General features: G+C 50.8%; 1 protein-coding gene across 3 annotated transcripts in view; it reads left to right on the top strand.

The window, feature by feature from the left end:
* LMCD1 (LIM and cysteine rich domains 1) overlaps positions 1 to 27,085 on the top strand; it is a 57,946-nt gene that overhangs the window by 19,019 nt on the left and 11,842 nt on the right. Inside the window, exons 1-5 of one of the 3 annotated variants that reach the window (XM_033437219.2) lie at positions 9,961 to 10,049; positions 14,805 to 15,040; positions 16,312 to 16,478; positions 16,657 to 16,912; positions 23,263 to 23,592. In XM_033437219.2, the coding sequence (XP_033293110.1) occupies positions 16,661 to 16,912; positions 23,263 to 23,592 (582 nt within the window). In that variant the 5' untranslated portion in view covers positions 9,961 to 10,049; positions 14,805 to 15,040; positions 16,312 to 16,478; positions 16,657 to 16,660. Of the gene's footprint in view, positions 1 to 9,960; positions 10,050 to 14,804; positions 15,041 to 16,311; positions 16,479 to 16,656; positions 16,913 to 23,262; positions 23,593 to 27,085 lie in introns of those variants that run through there. The other 2 variants (XM_004274787.3, XM_012534816.3) reach the window with 2 other exon arrangements.

Here is a 27,085-nt window from a genome sequence, read left to right as displayed (position 1 = left end):
CTATCTAAGAAAGAAAAAAGACAACTCCAAGGAAAAAAAAAGATCGTGTCGGAGCCTCTGGAAACACTTAAGTTAGGCAAGAAATGCCAGGTCAGCTCCTGCCCTGTGGAAATCCCTTTCACAGCTGAAGAAACAGTGCGCATGCTCTGGGAAGCTGAGTGTCTCAAAAGGTCCATAAAAAGTCTGGGGGGTTGGGCGGGGCGAGAGGCAGGAGGACCTCTCCTCACATTGACTAAGTATGCAGCCAGCGACATGTTCAGATCATGGGCGGGCTTTTCTAGAAACGAGTGATTCTCAAAAAAACAGGAGAGAAGGGTTTTGCCCCCTGGGCTGGTTTGATCTGTCTGTGCTTGGCGATGCGCTATGCACGGTACCCCGGGCAGCGTCTGCAGCTGGTTGAAAGGGAGCTAGAGTCAAAGGGAAATAAGAGTTCAGTCCTAAAAATCCTATCACCTGAGTCCAGCAGGGTCCCTCACACAGAGGATTTGTGGACCCGCTTTGGATACAACCACACGTAAACATCAGCTATCAGGGAGAAGCTGGCAGCCCAAGAGGCTGGGTTGCTTTCCGCCCTGCCAATAGAATGTTAAACAAAGGAGTCAGAGTCCTGGGCCGGGGCTGACAACTCCCTAGATTTTCCATAGCTGTCACACAGATCCAGCCCCCAGCCGTCAGCGGCTGAATTAGGATATGGGACTTTTTTGCCCCCCCTCAGTACTGCTCTTTTTCGAAGCGACCCCAGCCCCATCACCTGTGAAAGGAAATAAAAGATCCTCTGCGAATATTTCAAGGCTGCTCCCTTGCAAGGGCTCTGGCGGTGCCAGCCCTGCCACTTCAATTGGTTCACAGAATTGCTACAGCGATTCAGTCCAAACAGCCTTCCTGTCAGGCCTTTCCATGAGCTGCCGACCCTTGAAAAATGTCCTGATTTGAGTCTTGTCGCCTCTTGGATTATTTTTTGATGAAAGTGCTAAAAACACAGAAGAGTCAAGTTATCGAAAAGGCAGACAGAAAGAAGGCAAAGAAAAAAGGGCTAGATAATCCCCTATCGCGGCTGCCTGAGCATTCGGTGTCCGCACCGTCCTGCCAAGTGATGATGTGGTACGAGGCAGACATCACTAACAGACTGAGCCAAGCAGGCCAGATAGCTGAGGCAATCACGGCGGCAATCATTCGCTTTTCATCGGGGGGAACCTTCCAGGAGGCAGCCGGTTGAGCGTGGGGTCAGCTCTGGGGGTGCAGTGCGGTTTGAGAACCAGCCACCCCAAAGGCAGGGGGTCTGGGCATTCGTGCCTTTCTGGAACCAGCCTCAAATCAGTGAGGCTTGTCTGACAAGGGTTCGGGGAGGGGAGGCTGAAGCAGGGTCTTACACAGAGGAGGCTTTCATTTTATATCTCCCTGTCCACATATGGATTTGTTTTCCTACTTGGTTTTCATAGCCAGATTAACCCTTTTTGTTCACACATGATGCGAACCGTGGGGATCTCCGATCATTTCCTCCCCCGGAGGGGAACAGAACCAAATAAGTGATTACAACTATCAGAAATATTCTGTAAATGGTCGTATATGGTGGTCAGGAACTTAAGGGGGGAGGGGGGAGGGGACCTAGTCTAGGAAAATCAAGGAAGCAAGAAGAGGAACTGGATGGTGGTTTCTAGGACTTTCCTGGGACATGCTCATCGGGGAGCCTGAGTAGATGATTGGGACCCACTTCAGGGACAGCTGATGTGGGAGATACAGAAGCAGCAGGCTTCTCACCCCACAAAGGGTCTGGGCCCACCATGCTTCCTGTTCACCCTTCACGTGCTCTAGAGCATCCGTGAATTCAATGCTCCTTCCTGGCCACCCTGATTTTAACTTAATTGTACCTGTTAAACATGGATGTATTGAGAGAAAGGGGACAGTTCCTGGGGACATATCCAGAGAAAACTCTAATTCAAAAAATTAATGCAGCCCAATGTTTATAACACTATTTACAATAGCCGAGACACGGAAGCAACCTAGGTGTCCACCGACAGAAGAATGTATAAAGAAGACGTGGTACATATATACAATGGAATACTACTCAGCCATAAAAAAGAATGAAATAATGCCATGTGCGGCAACATGAATGGACTTAGAGATTATCATATGAAATGAAGCAAGTCCAAAAGAGAAAGACAAATCATATGATACCACTTACGTGTAGAATCTAAAAAAGAATGATGCAAATGAACTTATTTACAAAACAGAAATAGAGTCACAGATATAGAAAACAAACTTGGGATTACCAAAGGGGAAGGGGGTGGGGGGGATAAATTAGGAGTTTGGGATTAGCAGGTACAAACTACTGTATATAAAGTAGATAAACAACAAGGTCCTACTGTATAGCACAGGGAACTATATTCAACTTAAAAAAAAAAAAAAGGACAGCAAAGGAGAACATGGTATATCTTACCCCAAACCCAAATTCTCCTAGAGCTGAACCTGTACAAAGTATCTTGATGGACAAAACAAAACCCAGATGAAACACCATTTCTCACAGGAGTGAAAAGTGAAAAGTACTCTTGTTGGGCATTTGCTAACAACTTTCTTTGGGACACCAGACACTCCTAACACCCTGAGCTAAATCCATCAGACTAACTCTTCCAACCACAGCCAGTCCATGGGATAAATTTCAACACACACATGTAATAGGAAAAATAATTGAGTCTTTACCCTAAAATACTAGCAACTCAGCCACTTCTGCAATCAGTTCGTCACCCACCCAATGTTTTCCTTTTCTGTCACTTTAAACAGGATTGGTCTTTAAAACCAGAAAGAAAAAAGAAAAAGTTTTCCATGCACAGAATTCTAAGCACTAGATCAGTAGGGCTCATCTGAATTTGTTTAGTCTATGCATTTTTATCCTCATTGCACAACTTAGGAAAAGAGAGTCTCTTTTCCTAATTGGAGAGATTTCTTCACATCCGTGCTTGTCCAGACAGAGGAAGAGAAGTTCCCAAGCAGCAAACGTGGGGAGAAACAGTAGATTTGGACACACATACACACACACACACACACACACTCTGCCCCCAGATATGACCTCTAATGAAGACGAGGATGTTGCTTCTGCTTCTGGGACTCACTGTGGTTTTAGGGGGCACTTTATCCAAACCTGTCTCCGTGGTGACTTACACGTCATCCTAGAGAGCGTGGGTCAGACGGCGCAGGATGGAAATTTGGAAAAGGGGAGAGACTGCCAGCATTCGGTTGTGCACACTCTTGTCTGTGGCTACCATGTTCTGAGCCAGTCCTCTTAAGGCGGAGGGAATAAAAGACAGAACCCGCCAGGGTCTGGGCTACACATCCCAGTCTTTCCTCTCCTATTTGGGGAAACAGGGTTCTCTTGGCCAAGACCTGAAACCATAGCCAGGTTGGGCTCCTCCATCTGGCACGACCCCTCAGCCCCTGCTTTGGCCCCGGGTGGGCAGGGGGAGGACCACCCCTGACCTCAGGCCTGGTAGAGGGTCTCAGGATCCGTGAGAGCCCCCGAGGGGCTTCAGGCAGCCAGTGAAATTTAAAGGAAGAGGAAGGGTGTGGTTTCCTTTCTGCGTGGCTGTTAAGAAAGTTACTGCATTTGGCAAGGAAGCCTGGGAGGCAGGCCTGTGCCAGGGCAGATGGGACCAAAATGAAAGGACAATAATAAAATTCAGGCGGCCTGTAAAAACTCACATTGGAGGGGGTGGTGGTCTGCAAGTGGAGTATGGGAGGGGGAGACATTAAGCTAAGGATCTGAGAGCCTTCAAGTCCACGCTGGACAGCTGAGGGCCCAGTGGTGAGGCCTGGATGTTCCCAAACTTGTCTTTACTTTAAAATCCCCTGGGGAACTTCCAAAAACGCCTACAGCCCGTGGTCCATCCCCAGAGATTGCAGCTAAACTGCTCTGGGATTCAGCCTAGGCTTGGGAAGTGCGAAAAGGTCCCCAGGTGATTCTAATGGGCAGACAAGTCTGGGAACCACTGATGGAGTCCCTGGCTACTCAAAGTGTGGTCCCCAGACCAGCAGCATTGGCTTCTTCTGGGAGGTCAGGAGTATTACGGAATATCAGGCTCCCCCCGGACTTGCTAGACTAGAATCTGCACACTAGCCAGATGCCAGGTGATCTGTATGCTAATCAGAGTGTCTGATTCACTTGCGAAGCGCTGCTTCTCACACACACACACACACACACACACACACACACACACACACACAGACTAGGTCAAATCCTTCTCCTTCCTGGCGTGGATTGCATTTGTAATTGTATATCTATGTGAGTTATTACAGAAGTCAGTGTACGGGCCCCAAAATATCTAGAAAAGGTTTCTTAACATTGCCTATAGTGCATGGGTTAAATTAAAATGTAAACTTCAGAGTTTCAGTGAGTGCCAGCTCCCTGGCCTGGTCCTATGCATTCGTGACCAGCCGTCATTTCAGGCTTCCAGTGCAGGGCAGATAAACTAGGTGAAGCCAGGGCCTGGCTTTCTCTCCCATAGGCACTGCCCGTGGTTCTGATTCTCCTTCTCCTCTGGCTGCCACCTCTCCCACTGAAGCCTGTCTGTTGCCTTGAACATCTGCACTTTATTTAGCAGAACAGGGTTAATTGGTAGAAATCCAGGAACCAAGGTGAGCATGACCTTGTCCTACCGCCCTTGCCCCTAACCCTTCCAGGACCTCCCATTCCTCCAGAAACACTGCCCATCCCCTTGGACCCAAGTGGCCCGAGGCCCGAGTCAAGGCTAGGCTCGTGGGAGGCTGTCTGGGGTCTGGAGACGCCCAGCGTGGTAATAAGTCACAGGACCTAGATTCCAAAGGCATGAGTGTGAATCATGGCCTGAGCATTGTACCCTATCAGTTCTGTGAGCTTGTTTTCCTCCTGAGGCAAATGCAAGATACTGACATCCTAGGGTTGTTGTGAAAACCAAGTGAGATAAGGGATGTGAATACACTCTGTAAACTCTAAAGTGCTGTACCTGTGGTGGAAGGTGCCACAGCACAGGAGATGAGAGCATAGCAAGGAAGTAACACCTGCATAGTTTCACTTCCTGGCTCCATCACTTCCTGGCTATTGGATCTCGAAGCGGAGGCATAACCTCTCTGGGCCTGTTTCCTCGCCTGAAAATGAGGTTACTAAAAGTGCCTCTCTGGTGGGTTCATCAAGAAGCTTAAATTAAATATTATGAAAATGCTTGGTGTACGCCCCGCACATAAGATGTACTCAATCAATGTTAGCTACAATCATGACCCTTAGGAAAGACAAAACAGTTTTGCTTAAAGTTATAATACAAATAAGGACAGACTAAGGAGCCCGCCCTTCCCCAGAGGGTCTCCAGTCCAGGCCATTCTGAAGAGGCAAGGTGCTTCTCCTCCCTCAGACTCACGGGCCTACGTCACCTGCTGACTGGGAATAATGACTATACCTCACAGGGGTGTCATCACTGTTAAGGAAGAGGTCTCTACACCTTCTCTCCTGGGACCCCGGGGGAAAAGGGACGTTTTTAAGTAACAAAGCACATTGACCAGTAACACAGGTATGCTTACAGAGTTTACCTGTAAAAGACAAGTCAGAATACTTGGCTTGGAAGAGAATTTAGTGTCAGTTCAGAACGCCCCGGCTCAAAAAGCAAACCCACGGGTAGTCAGGAGGGCATGGGATGGTGTTAAGATACAGTTTTCAAGAGATAAAAGCATGATTCTTGTGCAACTATAAAATGAAACTTAGCAAAGATTATATTCAACTCATTATATAAGGAAGGAACCAGTAAGCTATTTAGAGCAGTTCAAAAAGCATTTGAAGAGTCAGGGGTTCCTAGGCAATCTAATGTTAGGACAAGATTGATAGGTTAGGTATATAACTAGTTAATGTCCTACAGGACCATCAACCGTAACCCTTGGGGTCGTCTTTTTCAAAAGGACAGAAACTATTCGTATTGGTATCTCTACTGGACAAAAACCTACATGTTAACATGGAACTTCACCGAGTCTAAGGATAGCAAGAAGTAAATTTCTCTAGATAATCCCTGCAGGGATGGGGTGGGGTGGAGAAAATGTCATATTGCCACCATATGACATTGAAGGGTGTGCCACCCACCTTTCTGCCTTCCATCGGAGTTTTGGACTTTTTTTTTTTTTTAAACAATGGTAAATACTTACCTCACTTTACAAACAACCTTTCTCTTACATGATGCTTACAACAGCCCTATTGAGGCAAAAAGGGCAGAGAAAACTCATTTCCAGAGGAGAAAACTGAGTTACACGAGGAGAGAGAGAAGCTGGGCTTGGAGGAGAATCCCGTCTTCTAATTCCGAGTCTCATGCCCGTCCTGAAGCTCCATCTCACCCTTGCCCTTCTCTGCTCCCCTTCATTTCAGCCCCCCATTGCTCTCGGTGGCACTGTTCCCCTTTCAGACTTCCCTTGGGGTTCACTGAAGGTAAATGCTCGAGGAAGGAGGAGACCCTGCCACTCCCCACCCTTTGTATCCCAGGGGCTTCTGGTCTCATCCACGTCCTTTTAAGTCCCCGACACCATTCAGTTCCACAGCATTAGACGAACCACACATCCTACTACCCCGAGCCAAAGAAAGTTGTCCAAACACTTTATCCTCCCCTCGGGAAAAAGGAGCGCTTGTCTTCTCAGCTGCTGTGAGCCACTTTGCCATCGTTCATCTGAGACGGCATCCACATCAGAGAGACCCACTGTTTACAAACCGGAATATCTCATTGGAAACACCTGTTCTGGTTGACGTCTTCCCTTCGTCGATAAACAGGATGGTCATTTTCTGTGTCAGGAAGAGCTGGGTCTGTCTGCCTCCTTGGTGAATGGCACGTAGGGGACAGATGTCTGTTTATTGTGTTAAACTGTCAGCCAGGAGACCCGCAGCAAGTGTGGCCTGAGGGCCCAAATCGGTTTCTTCCGTTTCTTCCTCGCAAGGCCATTTAGTTTTCTCACCCATGGACTTCTGCTGTCATGGAAACTGTCCCACTAGCAGGATAGAGACTCAGCCCGACCCTGCTTCCTGCATCCAGTGAGAGAGGCAACATTTATAATCATGAAACAAAGTAAGACAATAAGAAAGTATATGGGGTGTGCAGTTAGGAAAGTAGTTCCTCTGAAGTTGCCTAGAACTCTGAAGCTGGGAAAAAAAATTTTTTTGAGAACATCTGATTCAGAGTATGTTTATATGAGGTAGACTGACAACAGCAAACACTCGGTGCATAATAAGTGCATGCTAAGCCCTTTCCGTGCGGCAGCCCATTGAACCCTCTCAGTGACTCCAGGGGGCAGGGTGGTTCTTACTGGCCCCATGACACAGATGAAGAAACAGACTCCACGAATCACTCACTGGCCCAAGTCCAACAGAAGAAAGGGACAGAACTGGGACGAAAATGCACACCTCTGACCCCGAAGCCCGGACCTCTTGACTTGAAACAGCTGCCTTCTCCTATCTCTCTTGCCTCTGTCATAAGCCAGCTCTTGGAAGGCGCTGGACGCCCCGGTCCATCCAGCGTCCACCATTTTTATTTGATCATATAATCCTTCCCACCTCCGCCATAAGCCACTTTGTAAGAGCCCACAGAACGAGGATTCCACACAACAGGATATGGGCCACCCCGATCCAGGCCAGTTTTCTCATTTCCCAGAGGACCACCTTGGGCTGGGCAGGGAAACGACTCGCCTCTAGCTGCACAGCTAATAAATGTCAGAGTTGACACCACAGAGCCAGCCCCCCGACCCACAGGCCCGAGCTCGGCTGTACTGGGCCACCTTGCATCTAAACCAAACCCTGAGCCAGCAGTTCAGCTCTCCCGGCCAAGCATCAGGACTAATCCCCTTGTAGGCTGGCTGTTAAATCCGACAGTGGTTAGAACAGTGCTCCAGTGGGCGGGGTGATTTGCCACTTAGGAAATTCTCCCGCGTAGCTCTTCTGTTTCAGGCTTTGCTGCCTCCGGGTAAACCTAAAACCATCCAGTGATGAAGCCTGATTCATACATCATACACCTCCCTGCAAAACTTCAAATCATTTAAACATGAAGTGTTATGGGATCGTTGTATTTCAGCTAGTAGAATCCAACGTGTCAGGAACAACAGGCAAGGTTTTCTACGCCAACAGCTTTAGGGAGCAAAGTTCCACCCACGAATGAAAGTTCCCCAGCTCAGACAACGAGACGGTGGTGAGCATCGTCTTGGTTTTCCATTTTAACATGACTCTAGCACTGAATAGGCACAAATAGAAACATGCATCCCTTCAAATACGTGCCACATGGCTCTTACTCCCAAGGCTGTGAAGGTGTATTAGACAGAACAGTGAAGTGTCTGAGGACGTGGTATCAACAGCAGTCACCACGCAGGAGGTGTGGAGCTGGGTATTATCGCGGGAAGACTTGGGCAGCAGAAGAGAAATATTGTGAAGGATAACTGTTTCTTCCTATGTCCTTCTTTGAATTCTGACACTAGCAATGAGGACGGCCTCACGACTTGTCTTCTCCCCACTTACAAGCAGAGAGAGTAGAGGTGTCATGCCCCACAGAGCATGCTCAGATCGTGACACCCTACCCACCCAGCCCTTTTGTACCCTTCTGCCCTTGCGTACCTCCTCCTTCTGCTAGGACCTCCTTCTCCTCCTTTTCTGCCCGCTCACCATGCACAGCCCCAATCCTGAGTCACCGCCTCTGAGAAGCCTCTCTGGAATTCCCATTCGGGTCAACACCTTCCTCTGCGCTCCTAAGGTCTGTGTGCAAGATAACAGCAGCTACCATTTGTAGTGGCCAAGGTGGCTGGGCACATTGCATGCGTTATCTCTGTACCCATTTGACAGGTAAAGAAACTGAGGCCCAGTTTGTCCAAGGCCACACGGCTGTTAAGTCACGAACCTGGTGGAATCCAGGTCTCTCAGGCTCCAAAGTCCATGCCTTTCTACTACACCACAGGCAGCTGTCCTTGCCTCCAACTAATCCCTTCCCAGGAAAGGGGATAAGTATGTGTTTCTCCATCTCCCCCTAGACTGTGTATTCCTCTAGGGCACCGCGCGTCTTACCATGTATCCCTGTGCCTGGCACATAGCAGATGCTAAATAAATGGTTAAATGAATCAATAGTTTGTTGAATGAGAAGCTTATCCCTTTATCCCACAAGTTGATGGAACACTGCTTCTGATAAAATCCTAGTACCTGTGGTTCCCATCCCAAGTCAGCACCCACCCCCAGTGGAGAGTCAGGTCAGTTTCTCAGCTGGCAGATCCACATACTAACCCACCGCTTCTCCAAGTTTCATGTCCTATGAATCTCCTGGGAATTGTGTTCAAGTGCAGATTAGAATTCGAAAGGGCTGAGACCCTCATGGGTGGGGCGTTTCCTGCAGGCTTCTGGTGATGCTGCTGGTTCGAAGACCCCATCTGAGAGCCAGCCGGGTCTAAATACATCAGCAAGCAGCAGCCGTGCACTTTGGTTACCTGGGGCTGGTAATGAACAATAAAACCTGTCTCGTGCGTTGTGCTCTCCCAAAAGACGACCGGGTTTCAAACGCTCCTGATTTTCCGTGATTTAGCAAAATATTTAAGCTATGCTTTGAGCTGTAAACATTTGGCAGCATGAACCTTTGTTTGTGCCTGTAGCTTTGGTATAATCACACCCTATCAATAAATGAGAGACAGGAGGCACTCACTGGAAGATTCCATTCCAGTGACAAGTGGATCAGGGGAGCGGGTGAGGGTTGGGGAAGGCGCGATGAGCCCCAGGGCATTTCTGCTGGGAAAGTTCCACCCTTCCACACTTGCCTTACCCATGGCCACTTTCCCGACTGGTCTCCTCCATTCCTGGTAAACAGTAAAGTGATGGCTTATTCATCTCGAGACCTTTGAACCCCACACAATCGCTTTGCTGGCATGCCAAGTCTTTAGAGGTCAAGCATCCCTGGTCCAAGACGTTTGGAAGGAAAACACCCTCTTTTCTGTCTCCTTTTCCAGATGTCCCTGGGCCAGCAGCAGTCAGCAAGAGGTGTGCCTTGTCTGAGATGCAAGGGGACGTGTTCGGGCTTCGAGCCACATTCATGGAGGTAACGGAGCTTGTCAGGAGAGGCTCTGCCTGCCTTCATTTCTTGGCTGTCCTTTCTGGGAACCCTGGTCATTCTCTGATGGGACTGCTTAGGATGCATGTGTTGCTGGTGGACTGGCTCCGGGGTGAATGCCTTCTTGCTTGGCTTAATTCAGAAATGACAGAAAAGCCCTTGAGGGGCCAAGATGAAGGAGGAGTTCAGGGCTTTATAAACCATTTCCAGGTGGAGGCTGCCAAGCTCAGCCCGGTGAGGATGCTCTGGGAAGCGGTGGACAGTCGTTAGCTGGTGCCTGGTCCACGCTGGGTAGACCTGTCTGTCCTGGGGTTTGGGGTATGGGCTTCATCTCCCCCTCCTGCACCATCATCCCCCTGGGGTTCTGACCAAAGAGTGCCCCTGGGACAGAAATAAAAATCACTGTGTCCACAGTATTAAAAACCAAGACCTGGTATTCACATCCAAGGCAGGAGGGCTGTGAGATCCAGCTGGACTTGGACTCACGGCGCTGTTCTTTTTTTTTTCATTGAGGACTCTGAAAACAAGAGGTAGGGCTGCCGCTCTGCACAGTCCCCGGGCACTATTCACATCAGCATCTGTGTGGACCGTATGCCCTGGAGGTGTGCAGGGCACAGCCTGCGGGACCGTCCCTGCAGCCCTGGGAGAGAGGCTAAGCCCTGTAGGGCACGAGAGCTAAAAAGGAGCTTTTGTCTCCACTGCCAGAGGGTTGCCTTGGGCACTCAGTGGAAGAACAAAATTGGGGAGATGTTTGTCTCAGAGAAGTTGATTTCCGCTGTGAGATAGCAGTTACCAAAAATACTTACTGAGCTGAGCTAAGTCTTTTCTACTTAAATGCTAAAATAACCCTAAGCAGGAGGTACTAGTATGTCCACTTTACAGATGAGGAAACTGAGGGTGGGTAATGGGGGCAGAATTCGGACTCAGGTCTGTATGAAGCCCCATCCCACACTGTCAACCATTCTGCATGCAGTACTGCGGTCCAAGCACAAGATTGTTCCTTGACGCTATTCCCAGGCAGTCCCCACTTCGGAGGAGCTCATATGGTCTTCTGGACGCCAGGGACCGTCAAGGTCATCCAATCCCAACATCCGTCCCCTGCACAAATTCCTCCCACAGCTAGGATGTCCTTCCAGGACGAAGAGCTCCCCACGCATCTATTTTGGCCACTTGAGCTCTTTCTGGCCTTGAAAAGAGGCTGCCTCCCTATCATTTCACCCCGTTGGTCCTGAATCTGCCACCAGGGTGTCAGAGAACAAGGCTGGCCCCTCATCAGCTCTCTGAAGACAAGCAAGGATGCCTCCCTCAAGAGTTCTTGGAGCCGAGGGATAACGTTCCCTAAATGCACACGTGGCGTCAGTGCAGTAATGTTTCCATTCTCTCAAGGACCACAGTCCCGCGCTGCTATCTGGCATCTGAAAATGGGTGTTTGATATATTTTGTCTGGTTTCCTAGTTGTTTATGGCAGGAGGGCAGTTCTGGACACTGTTCCTCTCGGCTAGGAGCAGAAGCCTCTCAGCATTGTTTTCATCCCACTTCCTCATCATCCTACAAGTTCTTTGAACGTCAAGCGAACTTGTCCTTGAGAAACACAGACTGCAGCTTTTAGGTCCTGCCCATCCAGTGTCACCTTGGAACAACCTTAATAGGGACCTAAATTTCAGGCTTCGTGGAGCAGTGAGGTCGCAGAGCCTTAGCAGGGAAACCGTGTCAAACCGTTTTTATGCTTCAGTTCTCATGTTCTCAATAGTTTGAAAGATATTTAAAGGGTCAGAGTGGCAGCCAGTCTGGTTTCATGGGAAAGTTTCCTAACTAATAATCACAGGACAGAATTCATGTGCTGACTCTGCTTGAATAAGACACTTCCCTTCTCTAAGCCTCAGATTTCCCATCTGAAAAATGGGAAGCTTGGAGCTGGTGGGCCCTAGGATCCCCTTCCAGCTTTACAATTCCATAGTTTCAGGCAAACTGTCTGGAATCCAATTACGGATTCACATGGTTGGTAGAATTAGAATGGTCTTCATATTTGCAGCACAGAATAAGTAGAATTACTTAGAGAGGAGGGTACAGAGTGAAGGCAAAAGCAGACTTTCAGAACAAACATATCGTGGAGATGGAAGGGGAGGTCCCCCCAGCAGCCTTCAGCAACCCGCTTTCCAAATGGCCATGCCGGAGTCCCTGCCCGCAGGGGCCAACCTCACAGGATGCTGAGCTACCACACACGGCGGAGGGAAGCGGGCCTCCAGAAGGCCAAGCTTTCCAGAGAGCCCAGGGCACGGCTTCTTCCTCGCATGCAGAGACTTACCATCATCATCACCATCATCATTCTAATAGCTTTATGTTTTAAAGGCACACCAATTTCAGTGAGCAGAGGGAAAAACCCTGATCTGAGGGAAGCAGGGGACATACTATGAAAAATGGAAGGGAGACCACTGGCTCTGCAAATTACAAAATTTTACACCCTTTGGGGGTCTCTCTGGATAGATTCCCCCAATCTCCTCATCGCGGCACCCCTTTGATGTTAATTCTGCTCCTCTCACCAGGGTCAGGATCTTCATAGATGGCGGCGCAGTAATACAATAGCTGGGCTTCCTGTGCTCTTGGAGTGACAACCTATAGAAAGTGCGCCTGAGGTGCCTAAGTTCCTGAAAGGGACATACTCATGCCTCTCGCGCTTTGGGGTGCGTGAGAATCCCCTCTGGAACAGGGTCGCGAGTGCCCGGGCCCAGATCGCACTCCAGACGCGTGTATCTAACTGGTGGGGGCCGAGCGGGGCATCCCCAAGTTAACACAGCTCCCCAGGTGATTTGGGTGTGCAGCAAAGCTTGAAAATTCATCAACTAGATCAGGGGTCAGCAAACTTTCTTTAAAGAGCCAGATAGGGCTTCCCTGGTGGCGCAGTGGTTGAGAGTCTGCCTGCCGATGCAGGGGACACGGGTTCGTGCCCTGGTCCGGGAAGATCCCACATGCCGCGGAGCGGCTGGGCCCGTGAGCCATGGCCACTGAGCCTGCGCGTCCGGAGCCTGTGCTGCGCAACGGGAGAGGCCACAGCAGTGAGAGGCCCGCGTACCGCAAAAAATAAAAATAAATAAAGAGCCAGATAGTAATCGTTTTCGGCTTCACAAGCCACGTGGCCTCTGTCACACCTATTCAGCTTGGCCCTTGTAGCAGGAAATCATCCATAGACAGTAGGTAAATGAATGAATGTGACTGTGTTGTCATAAATCTTTATTTAGGGACACTGAAATTCAAATTTCTCATCATTTTCATGTGTCCCAAAAGAGTTCATAGGCCATATAAAAAGAGGTGATGGACTGGATTCTGCCAGTGGGCTGTAGTTTGCCAGCCCCTGATATAGACCAACCCTCTCATTTTACAGATAAGAAACCTGCCAGGGGTCTGTGGTGGGCTAGTGTTCAGGCTGGGATTGGAGCCCAAGGCCATGCCATTTCCATAATTCCAGGTTGCCTATGACAGACTGCAGAAATGGCCGTGGTGACACCATTGAGGATCTTTCCAGATGTGTCTGTGTCCCCTGCAATCTGGGTGCCTGGAAAGAGCGGGGTGGGACCAAGGGGGTGTCCGCCTCATCTGTAAAGTCTCAGAAACGTGTCTGGTGACGTGAAGAGCATGAAGAAAGGAAAAATAATGTGGACACAATCTCAAAGAACATCTATTTGTCAGCATTTTGCATTTCAAAGCGTTCTGCGTTCCCAACGCCTCGCACAGCATCCTGAGCGTCTACATGAACCAAGAGAGCAAAGGGCAGCTTCCTCCCCCACTTCCACGTATGGAAGGTTTGGGGACGTCAGAGGACCCGGTGGGACACTGGGCTTTCCTTCACTTCCTTCCTCGTCTTCCTCTCTCCGCTTCCTGCTCTGCTGCTGCCTCCCTCACCCCGCCCCATAAACCAAAAGTGCCCTCACCTGTCTTCTTAAAGAATCAGTTTCCTCCATGACTGGCTCATAAAGCATATTATTGGGTCATGAATAAAATGCCCCAGTTCCATAAAACAAGCCACCCGTTCTCACGAGCACGAAAAGAAAAGCCTTCTTGCGTTTGCCCTGTACCGTCTTTAGGGTCCTATTCATCTTGAGAGATAATTTCTCTGGAATTATCATTGAGATCTGCGATTTTAACATGTCTCAAATGGCAGCCCACTGAATGTGAACTTGGACTGGAAGCTTCTCCTCAAATAACGCTGGAAATGCTGCCTTCTCTTCCCCTTCATGTCACACTGCACACCCGTGCGTTAAAAACAAGAAGCAGGGCTTCCCTGGTGGCGCAGTGGTTGAGAGTCCGCCTGCCGATGCAGGGGACACGGGTTCATGCCCCGGTCCGGGAAGATCCCACATGTCGCGGAGCGGCTGGGCCCATGAGCCATGGCCGCTGAGCCTGCGCGTCCGGAGCCTGTGCTCCGCAACGGGAGAGGCCACAACAGTGAGAGGCCCGCGTACCACAAAAAAAACAAGAAGCAGCCTTGCACTGAAGAAATGTGTTTAACCTTCTGTAGCCTGCTGACCTCCATCACCGCTGAGCCCTTTCCCTGGGCCACATCCTGACCTCCTGGGGGAACGGGTCCAGGCAGCAGAACCGCCCCCCCCCCCAGAGCATCTGCGACTCCCACGTGGCCCAACCTGATTCTACCTTATGTTATGATTTCCAGCTGATTTTCCCTCCCTCTCCCACCCCAACTGCAGTCTCCTTGAAGGTTGTGATAGGGCCTCCTTCTTTTCACATTAGACTAGGATTTCTCAACCTCAGCACTACTGACATTTGGGACCGGATAATTCTTTGCTGTGGAGGGAGCTGTCCTGTGCATCGTAGGATGTTTACCAGCATCCTGGCCCCTACACTATAGACGTCATAGCACCCCATTGGGACTATCGAAAGTGTCTCCACGCTCAGCCTTAAAAAAGAACAAAATAATGCCATTTGCAGCAACATGGATGGACCTCGAGATTGTCACACTGAGTGAAGTAAGTCAGACCCAGAAAGACAAATATTATATGATATTGCTTATATGTGGAATCTAAAAAAAGGGTACAAATGAACTTACTTACAAAACAGAAGTAGAGTCATGGATGTAGAAAACAATCTTATGGTTACCAGGGTATGGGGGGTGGAGGGATAAATCGGGCGGCTGGGATTGACATATACACACTACTATATATAAAATAGATCACTAATAACAACCTGCTGTATAGCACAGGGAACTCTACTCAATACTCTGTAATGGCCTATATGGGAAAAGAATCTAAAAAAAAAAAAAAAGAGTGGAATATGTATATGTATAACTGATTCACTTTGCTCTACAGCAGAAACTAACACAACATTGTAAATCAACTATGCTCCAATAAAAAGTTTTTTTAAAAAAAGTGTCTCCAGACATTGTCAAATGCCCCCTGGGGACAGATCTGACCTTGGCTGGGAACCACTGATGTAGACCATCAAGGCATGCGTCGGGTAGCCCCACAGTCAAAATTTGTGCTAAATGATTAAATGCATCAGTCTCCTGAGTTTAGAAGAGAAAAGAAGGGTTCCTCCAGGCAGGCCTGGCTGTGAAGCACCCATGCAACTGCCCTGACACGTCTCTGGCTTAGGCCTGCCCCATCCCGCGGTAGGTCTTGATGTAGCTCACTTGACCTGACAAGCTCTAAATCGCGTGTGTTCCAGCATCTGAGACACAGCACGCCTGAGGGGACACGGCCAGGAAGGGAGGGGAGCGGTTTTCCTCTCACACTGGGAACCCCCTGGGTATCTAAACCTTAACAGCAGGACACAAAGCAGCCAACTGCTTCTGTTTTTAATTGTCGGAGGGAAGTGTCAGGCCTCAAGTCACTGTGAAGCTTCCCCAGGATGCTTTTTCTTTTCCCAGCCCCAGGACAAAGCCTTGGCAAGGGACATCCATCTCTCCAGCCCGAGGGGTTTCCTAAACTCATTCCCTTCCCCCCAGGTCCTGTCCACCCGTTTCCTGAAGAAAATTTCCAGCTGTATTTTAACTTCAGGATGAGTGCTAAAGAGTTTACAAGTTGCTGAAGCTCTGAGGCTCATGAATCTTGGGAGACAATTTCAATAATTCTTTAGAGCAGGGATTGGTAGACTTTTTTTTAATAAAGGGCCAGAGAGTAGATATTTTAGTCTTGGTGGGCCACGTGATCTCTGCTGCAATTACTTATCTGCTGTTGCCGCCCAAAGACAATATGTAAATGATGGGCATAGCTGTGTTCCAATAAAACTTTATTTACAGAAGCAAGTTGTGGGCCGAGTTTAGCCCACAGGCTGTAAAGACTCCTGCTGTAGAACATCTCCAGTGATGAACCAGCCCTTGCCACCCCAGTGACCAAGAGGAAAAACGTGCTGCTCTTTTTACCCACGAAAGTCACACCCACATTCCCCACAGACAGATAGGAAGACGTGAGTTTCTGACGTCAAAGGCCTTTTGGGCTCCGGTTACCATTTGTCTGCTGCTAACCTTTTCAAGTTACTAAAGTTAAACTTTGAGCTTGCTTTCCAAAGCGTAGGCGCTGCCAGCGGGAGATTCTGCCTCTCTTTTCTGGAGGTTGATCTCACTTGTCCCCATCCCACCCCCCAGGAAAATGTGCAAGTCATGCAAATGCAGTCAGGAGGACCACTGCCTGAGCTCGGACCTGGAAGACGATCGGAAAATTGGCCGCTTGCTGATGGACTCCAAGTATTCCACCCTCACGGCCCGAGTGAAAGGCGGGGACGGCATCCGGATTTACAAGAGGAACCGAATGATCATGACCAACCCCATTGCCACCGGGAAAGATCCCACCTTTGACACCATCACCTATGAGTGGGCTCCCCCTGGAGTCACCCAGAAACTGGTAAGAGAGCTTCCTGCAACCAAGTGGTTGTTTCCCTGCCCTTGTAAATAGGAGCCGTGCCACAGGTTCCTGGATGTCAAAGACGAGGTAAGAAGTGGGCAAGTTTGCAAAAATGGTAGGAACATAGCTTTGGTTTCGAACCTGCTCCTGCCTCGCTCTGTGATCTTGAAGTGAAAACTGTCTGGGCCTCAGTTTTCCTCATCCATGAAATGGGTAGAGGTGTTCACGTGAATTCTAAGGGGCCCTTTCAGCTCTAGTACAGGGTTGCTCATGGTTCCCTTTAGGTTCCCCACTTCTGAACAGAGGATGGTTTATTGTTGAGAACTCTCAGAGTGCTCATGTTCATCCGTAAGTTCCTCATTTTCCCTCAAAGTGGCCTGGGATGTGCCCTTTGCAAGTCTCGGGGAGAGCACAGGAACACTTCTCTCTTCTCCCTAACTCCTGGGCTTAAAAGAGAGAAGTAAATTGGCTTTACACAACCCTAGGGAAGAGGCACCCAGAGAAGGACAAGGCCCAGAGAGAGCAGGTGACTTGCACAAGGTCACCCCGTGGCTGCCCACTAAAAGGACCCAAGAAAAGTCCCCATGCACAGGCCTCACCCCAGACCATTAAATCGGAAGCTGCAGATTGCAGGATCAGAATTATCAGTCACGAGTATTTAAACGAAGCCCCAGGTGATACCCCACGTGGGCCCCCTTCAAGACCCAGAGCAGTGGACCAGCGCCCCTCAAATTTCCACAAGCGTAAAAGCCATCTGGAGAGCTTGCAGAAACACATCGAGTAGGCTCAGGGCCGTTCTGAGAATCTGCAGTCCCGCCAAGCTCCCAGGTCATGCCGACGCTGCCGGCTCCCAGAGCACACCTGGAGTAGCAAGGACCCAGATGATTTCTACAGGTTAGTGAGATTAAAAAACCCTACCGTGTTAGAGATGCAAACCTGACGCTGAATTCCATCTCTCCCGGGAGAAAAGGAGAGCCTTTTGAGACCCGTGTGTCCCTGTCCCTGCGGGCTACGCCCCCTCACTGAGTACCTTGCATGGCAATGACCTTCCACCTTCCTGCCCTGGACCACTCTACGGCAGGCCTGGGCTCCCTAAGCTCTTGCCCTCCTCAGGGACTTTGCACATGCTGTTCCCTCTCCTTGAAACATCCTTTCCCGGTTCTCTTCATGGCTGGCTCCTTCTGCCAGTCCTATCTCAGACAGGCCGTCCCTCACTACCCAACCTGTGGAAGATGTCACCCATCCCTCTGCTACATTTCTTCTCTCTCCCAGTTCTCCATGGTTTCTTTAGAAGCTCTTATTTCGAGCCGTCATTGTCTCATGCGTGTCTGTGCTTCGTCATCACCTCTCCCCTACACTGGAGTGAAGCCAGGCCCGCGAGAGCACGCGCATGCCTGTCCTGTGTACCGTCTCACTCCTCGCCTTCCACTGCACAGGGCATGCAGCAGGCTTGAGGCGTATTTGTGCCACGTCGCCTCCCAGCCAAGGACATTCCACGTGTGGTCTGGGGACTGGCACTGCTCCACAAAATCCTTGTGACTGGTCCCCAATCGGAAGCACAGAAATTGAGAATAAATGTTGGGAAAATGTTGTGGCACTTGACATCCAAGTGCGTGACGGCTGAGCAGAGCTCCTGCGTGGTCAGCCTCACGTGGAAATCTCGTGTGGCCTGAGCTACATTCTCATCACGTGCACTGAGCCCACAAATCATCCTGCAATCCGTGGAAAAAACACCAAACAAATCTTGATCCTTCACCATAGAAGGTTCGAGCAGCACAGTGCTAAGCTGGAGCTTAAGAGGGGGAAAAACATCCCTTCTAGATAAAGCGAAGAGAGGCAAAGTTTTCTTGTTTTTTTTTTTTAAAAGCTTTGCTTTTTGAGAAGCATATTTTAAAAGAACAGTTCAGCCTGCATGAGCTCAGCCACCCTGTGAAGTGAGGGTTCGTTTACGTGTGAGGAAACACAGGATGCTGAGCTGGACTTCGACAGCTCCAGTGGGTAGGCAGGGGCAGGTCGGGGGCCACGGGGGGCGGCACGGAATAGCAGCAGTGCCGCGTGGTTCCGAACGCGGGTCTGCCCTCCGGCACCTGGGCCTGGGTGAGCCATCAGCGGGTCTCCAAGATGTGAGCAGAAACTAAAGCAAGCAGCTCGTAAAAGAGCCAGCCGTGGGCGTCAGGAACTGACTGGTGAAAACCCCAAACGCTTCAGCCCCAGACTAATCAGAGGAAGGCATCGTCGGGCCGTGATTAATGCCGGCTCATAAAACCACATGGGATAAAGGCCGCTCTGTCTGCCCTGCGTCTGGCCTGCCCGAGCAAATCACATTTCTGAGATTGGACGACTTTCTTCCCACTCACCCTTCCGACTTTTTTTTTAATTACCAAGTGATCAGGACTGATTACATTTTGGAAATGGAACTGAATCTTGCTCTCTGTCACCCTTCCCAACCAGAATAAAAGCCAGAGAAATGCTTCAAAGACTAAAGTCTTCAAAGACTAAAGTCACAAGAAACCTAATTGCTAGTATGTACTGAGTACTTACTATGAGCCAGGCACTACGCTAAGAGCCACACATGCACAATCGCCTCTGATTTTCCAACACTGTTAGGGCTGTACTGTTATTACCCTCATCTACAGAAAAAGAAACCGAGGCTCAGGGAGGTGAATGGGTCTTTGAAAGCTAGCCGGGAATTTGTGGGGAGGCAAGACGGAGAAGATGAAGGGAACCAGCATCCATGGAGTGTTTGTATATGAAGGATATCAACACCTCACCACTCCCTGTGCGCTGGGTGCATTACTGCCCCCATTTTACAGGAGAGCAAACAGAAGCTGTTGAGGAGCGCGTGCAGGGCTGGCATTCACTCATACCCCATCCTCTGCTCCCTTACCTGTGGCAGTCAGCGCACTGTCTCCCACTGAGCCCTCATTGGGCCTCAGAATCCTACTCAACACAGCACTCCAGGCTGCCATGATTGACCAGGATTAACGTGTAACGTGAAGCCCATTTGCTCTCTTTGTCTGACAGCTGGAGAAGAATCAGAAAGCACAGAATCAGCACTGGGTTTTCTGATTCCAGAGTCTGTGTGTGTCCCACTGCCCAACCCTGGGAAAAGAGCATCCTTCTCCTCCACTTTTCTCTCTGCTCTTTTGATTTCTGTCCTGAAAAAGCCTGGTTCCAGGAACCTCTTCACCCAGTATGGCTGTGCCAGACAGCAGAGCACCAAATGGTTCAGAGAGTTTCTCACGAAAAACTTAAAACCTAAACCAATCTTTCCAACTGATCCTAGAAAAGGCATCTTGCTAAAGGTTTTGGGAACATGACCGTAGTCGGCTTCGTGGAGAAACACCTGAGAGCTTCTCTGGCAGGCTCTGAGCACCACCGGCAGCTCACTCTGACCCCGCCTCCCTCCCCGTCTTCCCCTTCCCGAGTCCATGCCAACTGATAGTGATTGCCTGAGGGCTGCCTTGAGGTGGGTTCTGAGACCCTCATCAGGGTTGATTAGCAATGTCTGCCATCAGCGTGTGGCTCGGGAGTGTGGGAGGGGCCTCAGGCCAGCCAGGCAAGGCCAGCCATCACGAAACACATGCCCGTGGTAGCCAGATGCTGGGGCCTTGCCAGAGCAAAGGCAGAGAGCTGGTACCCGGCTGGGGCTTTGAGGACACTGTGAGTGCAGGCGCAACCTCGACCGCAGGGCTGACTTACAAAGTCGGGCAGGGAGGGGTGCAGGCCCTAGAAGACCAGAGCCACACACAGATCCAGGGACTACAGCCTCCTGGCCCCAGGCAATGCTTCCACAGCCCCCTCACCCTGAAATGATGACAAAAGGAAACTCCCCCAGAGATTGGGGGACATTTCTTTTATCTTTGCAAATCATCCAACTTGTAGACAGTCAGTATAGAAGAAGTCGAGACCCAAGCTGCTGAGTTCAAAGCTGTCTCTACCGCATACTAGCTGTGTGACCTTCGGGAGGTTACTTAACTTCTCTGTGCCTCAGTTTCCCAAGGGATAATATTAGTACCTTTCTCCTAGGGGCGTTGTGAGAAGTAAATGGGTTAACATAGGTCAGACACTTAGAAGAAGGTCTGGAACGCAGCGAGCAGCACGTAGGTGTTAGCTGTCCCTACCGTTCCTCATACCACTCCAATGGGGGAAGAAAGCAGGCTTCCTAGAAGAGGCTGCTCTCCCATCAGCCGAATCCTCCGTGCGACTGGGGCTGCTTCAGCACTCGGAGTCAGTGAGATACTGGCCAGGTCTGGGCGCCCATTCTGGCAGCATGAGCAAAGCTCTTCTTTCCACTGCTGCAAAATCCTTCCTGAGATTCTAGGAGCCGGGCAGGCCCCAGGCAAGAAATAGGAAGGGCTGGCAGGGGTATTTCCCCTGCCCCGCCCCTGCTGCATCTCCCCAGGGTCCTGTGCCCTACCGTACCCTCACCCATCTCCTCAGGGCTCTGTGCCCCACCCAGCCTGCTGGCTGTTGGGCTGCTGCTTCCCGTCCTCTGTTGGTCCCATCCCTTCCCCCACCCACTGCCCTCGGATGTCCTACTTCAGACTCCCCCAGGAGGACCTATACAAGCACTCACTTCCAGGCCCCTGCAGGCTCCTAAAACAGAGCGGGCCTGGGAAGCTCTCCCACAAGGGCGCCAAGCGAGTCCTATGCACCGCAAAGTTTGAGACAAGGGTCTTCAGATCCACCCGTCTGGCCTGTTCTCGTTGGAGGCCACCTGCAGTTTCCCACTGATCAAGAGAAAAGCCACGGGCTTCCCAAGACGCAGCAGGAATCGGCCCCTGCCAGACGTGTCGTCAGCTGGGGGGCCCCCCCGGGGCTTCTGGTTCTTCTGAGTGTTGGGTGAAGGGCCTGGGACTCTGGCCAGCCAGCCTACTCTGGCCCCTCTTCGGGGCTGCGGACTCGGCTGAGTGACACTGCTCTCCTCTTACTTGGGAGGAAGATCAAGTGAGGTGGCCACTGACTTCTCACAATGGCCCAGACCCTAACGAGCATGCTTTCTGCCCTGAACTTTGCAGATGAGGAAACGAAGGCCCAGAGAGGCTGGGTGCTTTCTTGATCTTACACGGAGAGCAGCAGCAGGGCCGGAGCTAGAAACCCAGATTTCCCGGCACCCCAGGATTCCGTGCACCACCCAGGCCATTTCCTGCGTCTAGAAGGTGCCCTGAGAGTACGAGGGGCTGTGCAGAGGAACAGGGACGAAGAGGGTATGCGTGAGCCCGCAGGGCCGGGAGGTCTCGGCCGGGTCCCCCGGGATCCAGGGCTGAGCCGCCGAGGGTGGGGTGCTCACAGCCCCCCCTCGACTGCATTCCCACACCTGCCTCTCCCCGTTCTCAAAAGGCTCTTACCCGGAATTCATTTATTATGAAACTCAGCAAACCAGGCTCTGGAGTAGCACCCCCCACCCCTAGGTTCTCATACCCTGTTCCCTACAGACAGGCCGCAGCTGGGACTGTCCATTATGAATCGCATTTTCCACGTTGGTTAACACAACTCCAGGGTGAGGCCAGCCTCAAAGACGAGATATGGGGCAGGCAGATTCTAAGAGGGTAAATACGGCAGCAGCCACGGGGGCGTGGGAATGAGGCCGTCTGGTGGGCGAGTCAGGTACGGGTCAGGGTTAGGGTCGGGCACAGTGGTGGAGAACAGCAGTCCAGGACCAACAACTGGCCCTTCCCACTTTCTCATGCGGTGTGGCCTCGACCTTCACCTTCACCTAATCTCCCCGTCCCTGGGACCCACCCAAGTGTAAGGTTTCTGCTCATTTCACAAAAGCAAGCAAGCCAGCCAACAGAAGGCCATTGGACAGTCATCCACGGACATGTGAATATTCAGATGGTCTAGCATCTGTGCCCTGTTGGTGTGGAAAAGTGATGACCTGAGACCTTGTCGATTCTACTATTAGAAGGTGCCTTTGCATATTTTTAAATTAATAAACTATGAAATACCTTCTGCCTATAGTGATTTAATTATACTTTGCCAAGAAAAGCGATTTTAAACTAGATCGACTTTTTTTTTTTTAAATGAGAAGCATGGCCACGAGGTAAATGAGGTAAAAATATTCAGTTTTGAAGGAAACAAAAATCCTTGTTGCAAAGCCAGCAAATCTAAAAGGAGTGTCTACTGAAATTACCCGATTCTCATCGAGACTGTGAATCTGTGAGTGTGACTCAGGGGAGAGCGGAAGCTTAGTTAGGTCTCTCTCCAGCGTTCCCCGAATTCACCCCGTTTCCTCCTTGAGAATAATCCTTGGGTTCTGCAGAGACCTGCAGAAGCCCAGGTCTCGCCAGGGCTCAGATCTCTGCCCAGTGCTTGGGAATCATGGTGCCGGGTCTCCTCTTCCCCAGGGCCTGCAGTACATGGAGCTCATCCCCAAGGAGAAGCAGCCAGTGACGGGCACCGAGGGCGCCTACTACCGCCGGCGTCAGCTCTTGCGTCAGCTCCCTATCTACGACCAGGACCCCTCTCGCTGCCGCGGACTTTTGGAGAACGAGCTGAAAGTGATGGAGGAGTTTGTGAAGCAGTATAAGAGCGAGGCCCTGGGTGTGGGCGAAGTGGCCCTCCCCGGGCAGGGCGGCTTGCCCAAGGAGGAGGGGAAGCAGCAGGAGAAGCCCGAGGGCGCAGAGACGGCCGCCCCAACTACCAACGGCAGCATCAGCGACCCGTCCAAGGAACACGTAAGTCTCTCCCATCCATCCATCCATCCATCCATCGGGTCTGGCTGAAACCGCCCAGGCCAGGGCTGCAGGGTCAGGGCCCCAGCCCCAGGCTCTGTTCCCTCGTTCCTGCCTTCATTCGTGGTCATGATCCAGGAGAGGTCACAGGCAAGCAAAGCGTCGCAGTGCGGAGAAAGGGCATCTGTCCTTGCTTGGGGGTGAGGGTAGGCTTGGGGGAGGAGGTGAGGCCCATGCTGGCCTTGGAAGAATAATTAAGAGTGCCCCAGGCCTTCGGGCTCTTCGGGGAAGACCTGTGTTGCCTTAAAGAGGTGATCATGTGCAAAAAAAGGTGAGAGTCTCAGACAGCACAGCACAGGCAGAGGACTGAATGAAGTCCCAGGTGGCTGGAAGCGTGGTACCAGGGTGCAGGGGGGCCCAAGGCTGGCGAGGTCAGCAGGGGCACGCTTCCGGAAGGGTCATGCCCTCCGGCCATCCATCACTCAAGCATTGATTGGCCTGTACTGTCCTCCGAGCCCCGGGAAATCAAAGAGGCAGAGGACACTGTCCCCGTATTGGGATGCCATAGATTTAGGACTTTACTGCAAGGGCCGTAGGGAGAGGTGGCGGGCTTGAGATTCGGGCCACGTGGGGCTGTTTGCTAACGTTCATGGGCCCCCAACCCCTGTCAGCCAAGAGGCTTCATGCTTCTACGTGACATTTGGAGATAAAAGTCCCAATATATAGGGTCCTCAAGCAAACCACCTGCCTTGCTGGGAACAGGCTAGCCGTCACCCGCGTGAGCCAGACACCCCAGGGAAATGCCAGCCCGAACGATGCTGTCAGTACCTCCGGAAGGGGCGGGTCTTTCTTCTCTGTAGTGACTCACACTTGTTATCCAAAACCTGCGTCCTGCATCTCCCACCCCTGCCCCCTGGGCCCGTTCATTTGGGATTGCCATCCAACACAGAGAACAAGGAGACAAAAAGACAAAAGAATGAAATTGATTTTCACTAGCGCAAATTGGTGATGGTCTTGAAAAGACCATTTCTCAGGAAGAATTCACATGCCAGGACCTTCTGAAAACATTAGATCCAGTTACCATGTTTCATAAACTAGCCTTGTCCCCAGCCCTGCCTTCTATCCACCCTCCAGCAGCCATCGATCTTTAACACATTAGTACTGTGTAATTCCAAGCTGGAACGCAACGTCTTTAAGTCTGTGACGTTTCCCAGTTGCCATTCCCAAGAGAGAAATGCTGGTCTGAGAACGTACTTTATCCTGGACTCAGCCCACGCGTTTGGACAGTGTGGAAGTGGGGCAGAGGCGGCCTGAGATCCCAGGGCCTTGGCAACAGTCAACTTTAGGAAATGGCTGTGACACTTTGGAAGCATTTAAACAAGACCAGGCAGTAAATAGGGAATGCGAAGGAAGCCGATATTGGTGGGTCGGGCTGGCTGGGAAGACAGACTTTTCCTTCCTGACCCGAACCCCAATCTTAATTAGATAACAAATTATGTCATTAGTAGGCTCACGTCCATCACCCTCTCTAAATGCTGAGGTCCTGTCTTGTCCATCTCTGTATCTGCAGCGGCAGTCATCAGTATAATATAGAGAATAGGTGCTTGATAAATATGCGATCCATGAATGACCGAACAAGGGAATGAATGAATGAATGTTCAAACTCAATTTTGTTTTCGTTTTTGTCTGCGTCCGGTCTCAGCTGCAGCACGCACGATCCTTCGTTGTGGCGTGCAGGCTTCTCTTTAGTTGTGGCGCGTGGGCTCTGTAGTTGCGGCACGCAGGCTTAGTTACCCCGCAGCATGTGGGATCTTAGTTCCCCAACCAGGGATCAAACCGGCGTCCCCTGCAGTGCAAGACGGATTCTCAACCACTGGACCACCAGGGAAGTCCCATGTTCGAACTAAATTGATCCTCGAAAGATGGGGACCACTAGGGTGGCCATTTTGCCCGAAAGGACGATGAGATTTCACGTTCACATGCCTGAAGCACCTGCTACGTGCCACGTGCTATGCTCAGTACTTCCAGGTCTTGGATTAATTCGAATTGTTACCTGGTAGGTGGATTTCACCAGCCCCATTTTACAGGTGAGCAGTCAGAGATTCAGAGAAGAATGGTGGCTTGTCAGAGGCCCCGTCTGTCAGGGCAGAAGCTGGATCATCATACTCTTTCTACTGCGTGATGCTGAGTTACAAAACCCTGCTTGTTATCTGTATTTAACTCCCTGTTTACCTCCTTGAAGCCGGGGAGCAAATTCTATTAAGGTAGCTAAGTAACCTGCCAGCCATAGATGGCTTGTCCCCAGCAGCCCTGCCATTGGGGCCTGGCTGTGGGCTCGCTGCCTGAACTGCTCTGCTCTACCCCAGGGGGCGGCATATCAAGGGGACATGGGTGCTGGCTGTCCTGTGTGCTGGGCTCCTCTTGTTCTCATAAAAGGGCAGGTAGGACAGTTACCACAGACAAGCATCAGGCAGGAAGCCTGACTTTTGCTCCCCTGACGAGGGCCACAGACTTTGCTAGAAGCAGTCAGGGCATTCAACCTGAGAACCCAGGTACAGGGAGGAAGCATAGGACTGACACCCCAAATCCAACAGTGATTTATGAAAGAAAAGGCGGCAAGAAGAAGGCCATGTGAAATGTATTACACTGGAGCTACGATGGTAACATGTCACACTTTATCATCCTAACGGCGACGTTATTACTGTTGTTAGCGGCTACCATTTAGCGGGCTTTCTCTGGACCGAGGACAGAGCTAAGCAGGAGGGTATCTGATGTAAAGCTCCCAACCGCCCAAGGGAGGCTATGGGATTCGAACCAACTCAGCCCCCAAACCCCTCTTTCCTGTTTCTCAAAGCTTATTCCTAGAAAGCTCATGGCCATGAAGCTATAAACGGGCCATGTGGCCATGTACAGGGGACATCAGACTAAACAAAACGAAATGGGTTTCTTTAGGGCTGGACTTCTCAGAGCCTTTAGGAGGCCACGGCCGTGGTTCTCAAACTAAAGTCACCTGGAAGCTGGCTAAAATCCAGAGGCCTGGGTCCCACCCCAGACTTGTTGGTGCAGGTGGAGAATCTGAATTCCTAACGAGTCTCCAGGTTGATGCCAACGCTGGGGGCCACACTTTGAGAACCACTGCTAAAGAGGGTTAAAAATGACCTTACATTTAAGCTCAGCCAAAATGATACTGCCGATCTGGTATACAGGAGGGTCCAAGAGATGCTAACGGGGGCATTTTCCAGATTGATGTGGCCCCCTGGCTTAGGGTGTCCGGCTTTGAGAACACTGCACAGCACTCTTGAATTCCTTGAACCCTCCACAGGGAGTGGTGGAAACACAGGCACAGAACGTAGCCCCCTGATCTGTACCAGCCCCGAATGCCCCATCCCAGAGCGCACTACACTCTACACTTGGCAGCCGGAGGCCACGCGCCCTGCTTTCTCTGAGCTGCCGGTAGCCTACACCCCACGGCGGTTCTCCCAGGAGCTCGCTCGGC

Source organism: Orcinus orca, chromosome 10, assembly GCF_937001465.1.
Source record: "Orcinus orca chromosome 10, mOrcOrc1.1, whole genome shotgun sequence".
NCBI classification, from domain to species: domain Eukaryota; kingdom Metazoa; phylum Chordata; class Mammalia; order Artiodactyla; family Delphinidae; genus Orcinus; species Orcinus orca.
This window is presented reverse-complemented; position numbering and strand designations above follow the sequence as displayed.